Source organism: Mus musculus, chromosome 2 (assembly GCF_000001635.26).
Source record: "Mus musculus strain C57BL/6J chromosome 2, GRCm38.p6 C57BL/6J".
NCBI lineage: Eukaryota > Metazoa > Chordata > Mammalia > Rodentia > Muridae > Mus > Mus musculus.
The window spans coordinates 72,249,741-72,261,157 of record NC_000068.7 but is presented as its reverse complement, the minus strand read 5'-3'; the positions used below and the strand labels follow the sequence as shown (position 1 = coordinate 72,261,157).

General features: G+C 41.8%; 1 protein-coding gene across 9 annotated transcripts in view; it reads right to left on the bottom strand.

The window, feature by feature from the left end:
• Nucleotides 1–3,683: 3,683 nt before the first annotated feature.
• Rapgef4 (Rap guanine nucleotide exchange factor (GEF) 4) overlaps nt 3,684–11,417 on the bottom strand; it is a 276,260-nt gene continuing 268,526 nt past the window's right edge. For 5 of the 9 annotated variants that reach the window (XM_030251899.1, XM_030251898.1, XM_006499938.4 and 2 more), the window contains 2 exons: nt 8,164–8,218; nt 3,686–4,909 (listed from right to left, as the gene is read on the bottom strand). In XM_030251899.1, the coding sequence (XP_030107759.1) occupies nt 4,782–4,909; nt 8,164–8,218 (183 nt within the window). In that variant the 3' untranslated portion in view covers nt 3,686–4,781. Of the gene's footprint in view, nt 4,910–8,163; nt 8,219–11,417 lie in introns of all 9 variants that reach the window. The other 4 variants (NM_001204165.1, NM_019688.2, NM_001204166.1 and 1 more) reach the window with 1 other exon arrangement.

Sequence of the window (11,417 nt, the reverse complement as noted above, 5' to 3'; positions counted from 1 at the left end):
ACTGTCAATTCCACTGGCCACCTTTTCCTCACTCCAGGAAAATCCTCATTTTGCGTGCTAACATCATAACTTCCCTTGAATGGGTTTTTCTTGTGTCCGTCTGATTATGCAAGTGGCTTCTTCTGTTTTGCCCCACTCTATGCTAAGCTCTATGAGAAGAGGAACTCCCTGTGGCTTGTTGCAGCACTGAATCCTGAGTTCTGTAGAGACCTCACAAAATACTTGAGATTTGAGGAAGAAAATTATATTTTGGCTCATGGTCAGTGGTTCCAATTCAAAGTCCTTTGACCACATTGCCCTACATCCTGTTGGGGCACATGATAGAGGAAGCTCCTTGTGTCAGGATTGCCAGGAAGCAAAGAGAAAGAAGAGAGGCTTGAATCCTAGTAACCCTTGCTCCCAGTGACCTCACTTCCTTCCACAGGCCCCACACATTAAAGGCTTCTCTATGACCTCAATTCCTTCCATAGGTTCCACCTATTAAAGGTTCCACTATCTCCCAATATCACCATGGTCTGGGGACAAGCCTTCAACGTAAAAGCACTTCAGGGGTGTTCAAGATCCAACCTCTAGGACATGCTAATCATTACCTGCTAATGAATCAGTGGAACCAGTGAGCAAATAGAAATAATGACCAGCGGTAGTTGGGTTAAAGGTTTTCTCCAATTTGTAAGTAAAGGCTGCTGGGGCCCGCTCATGCAACACTACCCTGTGCTATGTAGGACAGATTCAAATTACTCAGAAGCAAGACGTGTAATGCATTTTAGATCGACAACAAAGGAAAAGCTATTCAAGGCAGGGGCTCATTTTACCACACTGCTTCCTCTATGCTGAATTTTTATTATTATAGAAAGCACAATTTTAAACCGGAGTGACACTTCTTTTAATTTTCTCACACTGGTAGTCATTGATCAGCATTCATAGCTTGAGAGGAAATGCCATTGAATTCAGGAGGGAAATGTATTTAACCTGCATGGTGTTCAAACGCTGCTGGGTAAGCCTAGCAACTGGACACTATGCCAGTGACCTTGCTGAGCAGTTATGTTAAACACTTAAATGTATAATTTTCTACTGGAGCTTTTGGGAAAAACATTTTCTTTCTTTTCCCCCCACATCTTTCAGCAAACCTCATTATCCTTCTTTTGACCCCGTAGGTATCTCATTTTCTTTTGGCTTGTTTGCAAGTTTTAAAATATTAACTGCTTCTCTTGAATCAGGAAAGGTTGCCTGGCTACTACGGTATACTTTTCAGAGTACTAATTTTTTTGACCTCATCCTTTCTACCCCGAATAAAGGAATTTAATGTATTTCTATAAAAGCCAGTTGTAATTAAAACCTCTTATCTTTATTTTATGTATTAATTGTTATTCTCATTTGGGATACCAGGGTAATACACATGGGAGAATATGTATTAATTTTTAATAATGTTGAAAGTAAATTAAAATGAGGTTAGAGTGTGTCAGTCACCGTGGAATTGGGGAATGGCGCCGGTGAGCACAGGATAGCAGCTTATAAGGACTGTAGGAATAAAGAAGAATAAGATCAAAGCAAGGAAGAATGAAAATCACCCTGTTAATGATCTTTATAAATAATGTAGAAATCTATAACAGTAAAACCTTTGCAGCTAATTGAGGCCTATGATATAGTGAAACATTGAACAACCACCATTATAGGGAAATTTATTTTGTGATTTAAAAACATCATTGTGTAGTAAAATCCGAGGCATTGTATGTGTGTACTTATAGGCAGACGTCAATATTGCATGAAATAACTGTTCTTAAAGGCATTGAAATATTATATAAAGAAACACCGAAAGCCATTTACCTGGTTTAGCATTTAGCAAGGTTGATTTTAATTGTGGGATGTTAAGCAAAATTTAATTGGACTTCTCAGAACCATTAATATATTAATGAGAACCAGTTCTGCTTTGCAGTGGCCTCCAAACATCTTTGAAGATAGTGTCTTTGTTTTCTTGTCTTCATGGTTGTATTTCTGCTGCTGGATAAATAATGTGAACTTGTAAGACTGGTACAATCTGGAACACACTCACACTATGGGAAAATAGACTTACTAAACAAATAGGCCCACAGGGTAAAGAATTGTAGGTATCTCCTCAAAGCTTCACGCTCAATAGTATGGTGCCCCATGCACACAGTTCCACATCCAGTGACTCTTCATAGCAGCAGCATTTCTGGCTAAAAGGTGGTGAGAGGGGTGAAGAGAACATGGCCTACCCATCTGTCTCAGTCAGGGTTTCTATTCCTGCACAGACATCATGATCTAGAAGCAAGTTGGGGAGGAAAGGGTTTATTCAGCTTACACTTTCCACATTGCTGTTCATCACCAAAAGAAGTCAGGACTGGAACTCAAGCAGGTCAGGAAGCAGGAGCTGATGTAGAGGCCATGGAGGGATGCTGCTTACTGGCTTGCTGCCCCTGGCTTGCTCAGCTTGCTTTCTTATAGCAAGATTACCAGCCCAGGGATGGTACCACCCACAAGAGGACCTCCCACCCTTGATCACTAATTGAGAAAATGCCTTACAGCTGGATCTCATGGAGGCATTTCAACTGAAGCTCCTTTCTATGTGATAACTACAGCTTGTGTCAAGTTGACACATAAAATCAGCCAGTACAATTGACCCCTTGTCAACTTGACACACAAAAACATCACTATTAAGCCTCAACCCTTACTTTCTTATTTATCCCCAAGATCTAAGTAACTTTAAAGGTCTTTGCAAATTCTCAAATATTAAAATTTCAATCTCTTTAAAATATCCAACCTCTTTTAAAATTCAAAGTCTTTCTACAATTCAAAGTCTCTTAACTGTGGGCTCCACTAAAATACTTTCTCCCTTCAGGAGGGAAAATATCAGGGTATAGTCACAATCAAAAGCAAAATCAAACTTTAACTGTCCAATGTCTGGGATCTACTCATGATCTTCTGGGCTCCTCCAAGGGCTTGGGTCACTTCTCCAGCTCTGACCTTTGTAGCACACACCTTGTCTTCTAGGCTCCAGCTGCCTGCACTCCACTGCTGCTGCTGTTCTTGGTGGTCATCTCATAATACTGGCATCTCCAAAACACTGCAACTAGGCTTCACCAATAGCCTCTCATAGGCTCTCTTCATGGTGCCAAGCCTCAACTCTACCCGAGAGTGCCAGTCCGGGGATGGCACCACCCACAATGGGCCCTCTCCCCTTGATCACTAATTGAGAAAATGCCTTACAGCTGGATCTCATGGAGGCATTTTCTTAACTGAAGTTCCTTTCTCTGTGATAACTCCAGCCTGTGTCAAGTTGACACACAAAACCAGCCAATACACTATCTAACACACAGGGGTCAGCCACAAAGCAGAATGGGACTATGATACAAGGCATAACATAGAAGAATCACAAAGACATTGGGTTAAATGAAAGGAGCCAGACACCAAAGGCTTGTATCACATGATTCCAATTGTAGGAGGTTCAGAGCAAACTCTGGGCAACAAAAAGTAGATTAGGGTTGCCTGGGGTTAGAAGAAGAGTGAGAGATGAATGCTAATGATCAGCCCCTCCACACAGCCACAATCTGATGTCAGTCATAATGGTTTTATGCACACCACACAATGAATAAATGAAAAAATATACCAGGGCCCACAATATTGAAAGGTAATACTTCCTGTATCAAAGACACTAACAATAAAAATATTTCTTGTCAAGTATATTTAATGAAGATACTGGCTGTTATTTACAGAAGAGATATGTACATACAATTCCTATACATTAAATGTGGTCTAATTAAGAAAACAGAAAAAATGTACTCCAAAATTTCATACTGAATAAAATAAATAAAAAGGAATTATTTGGCACAATGTCTATTATGTAGCAAATAAATAACTCTATATCATTGACTGCATAACCTATTTACAATCTATCTGAAAGTGCAAAACAATTGCTGAAAATTAAGATTTTTGTAATAACATTTAACTCCAGAAAATATGCATTTTTTCATCAGTAACAATAAATTTGTAGTGGAAACGTTTTTAATGCCCAGGAAAATATTTAAATTTTGAAAAAATGTTTTGTGCATATTGTGCTCTTCTGAAATGTTACTTTCTATCTTAACGCTGGCGGTATTAAGAACCTTGGTGTTTCTTAGTGGCATTCTTATGTATGCAATCCTGATTTGTTAGTTTTTAAAAGTTACAATGTAAACATATTATTCTATAGATCATTCCGAAATTACAGACGAAACAGCCATAATGTTTCATAGTGTTGTGGTGAGGTTCCATTCCTTCAGAGGTTAGATTATGAACATGGAGGAACACGATGTATAATTTGGACTTTTACGGTATCCTCAATACCCTCCCCAGACCCCAGACCCCAAATAAGGTGCTAAGTAAACAATTCATTCAATTATATCATCGCCGGCGCATCCGAGTGAAACCTATCTACGTATGGCACAGTCTCATGCTGCAAACAGCCTGGGAAGGGATGTCAGGGCCCTGATGTAGCCTCCCGCCAAGGTTATTTCTTCACGTGAGCCTGGTGCTGGCGTGCCAACAATGAAGGAGGGTGACTATAACTGATGATTCCTAAGCTACAGCATGGCAGCATTAGACAAGTCAGATCGCTTCTCCTGTGTGGTTGGAAAGCAGGATGTAGCCCCGAGGGGCTCTCAGGATGTGTCTCTTGCTCATTCTGGAGAATTCTCTAGTAGCAACACAGTCAGTAGTAGCATACACAGCATCTTTTGAAAGATTGTGGACTGGAGACAAAACATCACTCTGGGCACTTCAGATGTCTATGGCCTTCGAGGCTCTAATCTGTGTGACATCTGTGATAAAGTTCTCTGGTTGTCAATCACATTTAATTGCCGTACATAACTCCGGACATCCTGATGGTTCTTATTAGCTTGAGCGGCATCCGGATCTGTTAAAAGAATAATAGCAGGCGAGTTGGCATTGGGTAATATCTGCATGTGAGATGTGGCTTTATTCCTCCCAATGACGTATTGCATTTATCATAATACATTCCCTGGGTTCTGTCAAGACCTTTCCACACACATTCACTGGAATATTTTTACTTGGTTGGTCCATCTACTTCCTTCTACTCTCCAATTTTCTTTCCCCCTCCCCCTGGAATCATCTCTTTTGATCATTTTCCTTTGCATTGCACACACACACACAACACACACACACACACACACACACACACACACACACACACACACACACACAGGCACCAAATAAAAAGGAAAGCATCTGTCTGATGGCCCTGGTGATAGATGAAAATTGTTTTTCCTTCCCGGCTCATCTCTATGTCTCACACTCTGACTCCACCTCCTTTGATCCAGATGAGGACTAATGTCAAAGATGGAGTTTCATTAGCAACTCAGAAAAGCACTTAACATCATGACTGATCTGAAGCCAGCCAGTGGGCACTGGGCCTCATAGGTCCCCTTTGCCTGTATATGTATACAGCACCACTCCAGCTGTATGCCCCTAGGCACAGCTTGAACTGGGTAAGGATACCTTCTGGCTAATTGGTGACTTCTAGCAAACTTTTCTTCTCTGACATGACTTGCTCCGAAAGTCCACTGACTGTTTTATCTATGGATGCGAGTACCCGGGCTATCAAAGAGGTAAGTGGATTTATCCAAACCAGGACTCTAAGAAAATCTAATGTGCATACTTCCTACATACCATATATATATAAGAAGGAGGAAGGCCAGATTTAATAGCAGAGCGGGGAAACTGGAAGCAAACTACCTTGGGAAGTGGCTACGGAGCTCCTGACTGTCATCACCTTGTAGGGATCTGCCCAGAGTGGCCAGCAGGACCTTCCCTTCACTTCTCTTCCTTCCTTTTTCTTTCCTTTCCTTTTGAAACAGGGACTCTAAATTTCTCCCGTGTAAATTTCTCCAAGTTTTAAATCAAGACTTTCCATACAGAGAAGGAAATGTTTAAACATAACCCAGACCTCGGCTGCAGTTCGCGGGTCCCTCTCCCAGGGCTCACTCTCTTCTCTAGCAGTAAACGGGGAGTAGCCAAGCTGGAATCTGGACTCTGAACCAAAGTTCTTCCCTCCCACCCCTGCGCTGCCTTCAGAAGTCCGGTTGCTCCTGTTAGCTCCACCCACTACTCCACAAGACAATTAGACTGCCATCTGCGTAAAGGGTTGTGGGGGGGGGGGGTGTGGGGTGTGAAGCAGGTCTGAGCACAGAAAGCAAAGACAAGCTACAAAGGCCCCTGCTCGCTGTAAGAAGAAACTCATCAGTATAATTATCACATATAAATAATACCACAGTGAACCACAGAACACATTGTGCTTAATTTCCTCTGCTTCCCACTGGCAGCGTACTCTGCATGTACAATATACTGTAATTACATTGTACATAGCCCCACGATGTTTATGAATCTATTCCTATAGTTTTATCTATAGATTGTTGACTTCAGAGCCTGGCAGCTGCTGTTTACGAGCACTTGCTGATAAGTTCAACAAATGCAGTGGAAATTTAAAAAAAAAATCCCCTCACTTGTCTCAAAGATGTGGAAGAATGTAGAATTTACTGCCGAAGAGGCTGCGGAACAAAGCCGAGCCTATTACTGCTCCTGTTTGGCTCTGGAAGCCCCCTGAGAACCCTTCTTGAGGCTCTGAGCTCTCATTCAGCACACAGGATTGTTTGCGTGGAATTTCGAAAACAGCTCCAAATCCCCAGAAGGGCTGTGGATTTTGGTTACAGAGCTTGTTGTAACTGGTACTTTCTCTCCTCGTTTTCAGCTAATCTATGGCTGTCTTTTACACACAGAGCACATTATTATAGGAAAAGATATGAGACACTTGAATTCAGGAAGAATCCACGGAGAAAGGCTTGGCGACGTGTAAGACCATTCTCACTTTTAGAAGCACAAGGGCATGGTTGGTTGAATTAACTTTTAGAGCTCTTCTCACTCCGTAAGCCAAGACTACTTTCTCTAATTGTTCTTTTCTCTTGAACATTAAAAAGAAGAAGAGGAGGAGGAGGAGGAGGACAAGGAGGAGGGAGTAGTTCTGGCATTCTGTTAGCAAGCTCTGGCTTTGGGCCAGAGCTACACTACAAAGAGCATACCACTGTGATTATTAAAACGAGAACCTGTCAGTCTCTACTGGAGAGGATATTCAGGTAGGCTGCTGTCACATCTGTGTCTTCTTACCGATGTCAGTTCTCCAAAATGACTCACATAATGACATTAGCACAAAACTTCCAAGGGTTCGCCTGCTCTCTCCCAAACCAGACTGGAGGTGCAAAGCTCTTTTCTTTTTTTCTTTCTTTTTTTTTTTAACATTTTTTTTAAAGATTTATTTATTATATGTAAGTACACTGTAGCTGTCTTCAGACACAGCAGAAGAGGGCATCAGACCTCATTACGGATGGTTGTGAGCCACCATGTGGTTGCTGGGATTTGAACTCAGAACCTTTAGAAGAGCAGTCAGTGCTCCTGCCCGCTGAGGCAGCTCACCAGCCCCCAAAGCTCTGGTTCTTATCCCAAGTTCTAGGCCTGGGGAGACGGCTTCACTGATCTAACTTGCCCTGCTGGTGTTACGAGGAAACCTAACTCCCTACAGGTTAAAATGGCCATTTGTCAATAGTAATATTTCAAACATATGAAAAAATAGCATGGGTGTTCAGGACATACACCCAACATTCAAAAGAGCACCTGAAATACTGGCAATGTTGTGTAGAATCCTGCCATAGGACTCTCTGCAAATGTGCTATAAACACTCACGCATACTCAGAAGACAGTAACTATTACCTTTCCCAGTTTATAAACGATAGTACTGACTCACTGAGGGCTGCTGGGCTTCTCAGCATCGAGCATGAGTCACACCCGAGAACAGCTTGGAGGCAGGCTTATGTGGGCCTTTGCAGCCTACCTGTTCTAGCTACACCGAGATGAGCAAATGAATTTCCTTCAAATTCACTTATTAAAATAATAGCCTGACCCTATTTTCTAGGGTTACAATGCAAATATAGTTGAGCCTTACAACAGCAAAACAAAGTTCTTAAACCCAAGGCACACGTGGGTTTCACGGTTCACGCTGTGTCACATGCCATCCAGACTCCCAGAGTGCCTTGGAAGTCTCATTAAAAAGGACTTAATCACCACCATGTCCATGACGGCATGCAGTAACTCAGAACTTACTGAAGGGCTGGCTCCTGTAGTACCGTACTGTTCTGGCAGTGTTTGCAATCATGCGCTGTAAGGAATTAAAAAGAAAAGGGAAAATCGAGTCAGTCAGTTTAGTGTATAATCCCCCTTGGGTGGGGGGAGCATCATTTATTCCAGCAAGACTTGGTATCACAGGAAACAGCATGTTCTGGAGTGCTGAAGGCAGCTGGCTGATGTGGAACTTGCACAATGGCATTACGAGGCATCCCAGTACAAAGCATTTGCAGGTAACGAATATTCATGACTTCCCGACACAGGTCTTTGTCTTATTGTGTGCTTGCTCCTTGGATTGTGAAAATGCAACGCTGACACTGTGCTTTGACGCTGGGAAACTGTTCCCACCATCCTTTGAAATGGTCTTGATCTGAAGGAGGGTTAGCTTTCAAGTTTCTCCTAGTTAGCAGGACTCAGCGGTGAGGTGGTAGATTCCACTGACTGAAGGGGAAGTCAGAATATTCTCCTTGAACTGTTGCTGCCCCACTATGCTTCCATGACCACCCCCCCCCATTTTTAGTGTCAGCAAAATTATCAGTTTCAACTCAAATTTTGCTTTCCTTCCTTCTTTCCTTTCACCTCCTAATTTATAACACTGATATAGTAACCCTGTAGGAAATCAAAATGGTAAGAACAAAGTAAAAATTGTGTAGGAAGTAACTCAAGGGGTAAACTCATTACTATTTTGGTACATTGCCTTCTGAAAATATTCATATACATGTACATATACACATACATATTCATATTCACACACATACATATATACATACACATATACATACAAACATATATATATGTGTATATCAGATAACAATACAAAATAAAATAATTAACTGTATATGTATCATTTGGCTTTGATTTTCAAGACAAGGTTTTGCTGTATTGCCTTGGCTGTCTTGGAACTCACTCTATAGACCAAGCTGGCCTTGAGTTCAGAGATCTGTCTGCCTCTGCCTTCTGAGTGCTGGGATTAAAGGCGTGTGTATCACCGTCAGGCTAGCCTTCTGATAGCTTAAAAATAAACATGCAGATACATTTTAAAAAATTAAGCCACACTTTATGCATGCCTTGGTTTTCACTTTCATATTACCCAGTGGTTATTTTCCATGCCACTTGCATTTCGAACAGTCTTGAGACAGACTGTAGCTCAGTTGGCCTATGTTAATTTTGTCACTAGGCAATCTTAATTTCTTAAGTATTGGTCACAATAAAAACTTAAAAGAATATATGTGTATACACGCATGTGTGTGCCTATGAGTATGTACATGTGTGTGTCTGAGTGTGAGTGTGTGTGTGTGTGTGTGTGTGTGTGTGTGTGTGATACTGACACAGAAGAAGCAGGGAAGGGCTGGGGAGTGCAGCTTAGGGGGAAAGCACTTTCTGAACATCTGAGAGGCCCTCAGTTCAGTCTCCAGGACTGAAGGGTCAGGGAAAGGACACCCCACCATGAAGCCTGGGAACCAAGACCTCGGTCAGACTCCCAGCAAAGGCCTAAGCACTGTTCTTTTGCCTGGACTTCCTGGCTCTTTGCTTATGGTACTTCAGCAGTAGCTTGGCTTTGAGGACCCTACATATGTCTCTGGACTTTGTTTTCCAGCTTCTTAAAGGAATTGATGAAGAGTCCAATCAGCAGAAAAAAATTGAAAAGGCTCTACCCAGGAAAGGTATTCTCTGATTTCTACGGTTCAACGTGGACCTGCTTTTCTTTCTCATAGACCCTTGGCTTACCCAAGTATAGGAAATGACTTGGAGAAAAGCTTGCCATGTAAAAACAAATGACAGAAGAGGAGTCGGGGCCTTACACACGTATGTGCACGAGCATCCGGGCCTTACGCACGTAAGTACATGGCGTCGCAATGTGAGTCGATGGCTTTTGCTCGGAAGGTTATGACAAATGAAGGTGGCGCATGTCTGCACGAGACACTTCCTCACACACAAAGAGGCAATCGGAAAAGTTGTTCAAACTTCACTTTCAATAAAGGGTCCCCCCAAACCAGCAGGACTGTTGATCAGCATGAGAAAGAAATGACAAACACCTCCAAGGAAACGCAGTACACAATGTATAATTAGCCTCTGATATATGGAGCCCCAGAATAAACAGTAACTATGATAATCTCCCTGCTAATTTACTTTATGCTGGTTTTTCCCTCCTTTAAAGGCTTTGCATCGGAAGGGCACAAGTATATTCCGTGTAGAATTATTGTAATTCTTCAGATATTGAATGGAGTATAATTACTGGAAACCCCACGGAACGCTGCCAGTATGCCCCTCTGAAGAATAATAAAACAATTAGCACAGGTCAGAAACCTCTTCCTATACCATTTTGTAGAGAGTAATTGTTCTGCTTTTTAGTTTTGAAAGATAAAACATTTCATTCTGACTTTAGTTTTAGACTACTCTTTATAGCTATCCTCTGAGGCTTCATAATTTTTTAGCTCATTATGTAGTTTAAAATGTGAGAACAATTGTTCAAATCCGTAATTTCTAGCCCCGAAGTTCATTTTACCTTTCTAAATCTTTGATTAATTTTAACAATGGTTTTAATTTTGACGTATCCTTTTAATTGTATTGCCAAGATAACTTCAGCTTAACTTACATCCAAAAGCGGGCTTTATAAGGAGGTCCGTTCTTTCCCTTTGTGAGGTCCGGACAATAATGTTTAATGGTGTGAACTCAGTGATGATACGTGAAGCCCACTATCATTGCTGGCCAAGATCTGCTTGTAGAATGTTTTCAGGGGGCCAAAAAATGGGGGCGGGGAGGCTAGCACGGTGTTTCATCTTCAACTTCTTTGGCTCCCATTGACACATTTAATATTTAATATGCTAGTGAGTCTTCAGAAATCCCCACCCCCAACCATTTCCAGAGTCTATAACACCTTCTATAGGCTGCCCGTAAGCCACGGGTGCCCAGTGCTTGACCAAACCCAGCAACTGGAACAGATCGTTTCTAAAGCCAACCTTCTCATTTGAAAACATTTCTGACCTGGAATTCTGCTGCTGTTTGGTGTTAACGTATTTCTCCCTTTACCTTTTGCCCACTGAGCTCTGGGATATTAACAAATATGTTAGGTTAGTTCCTCAGACACATAGAAATCCCACCTTAGGTCTTCTCCGACTCATCCTACACAGCCACACTTTATCTTTATCCTGCATTTTCTTATAGGATGCGTTAGCTTCTCCTAGCCAGTTTCTACCTTGGCATCTTAGAGTGCAGAGAAATCACTTTCCCCT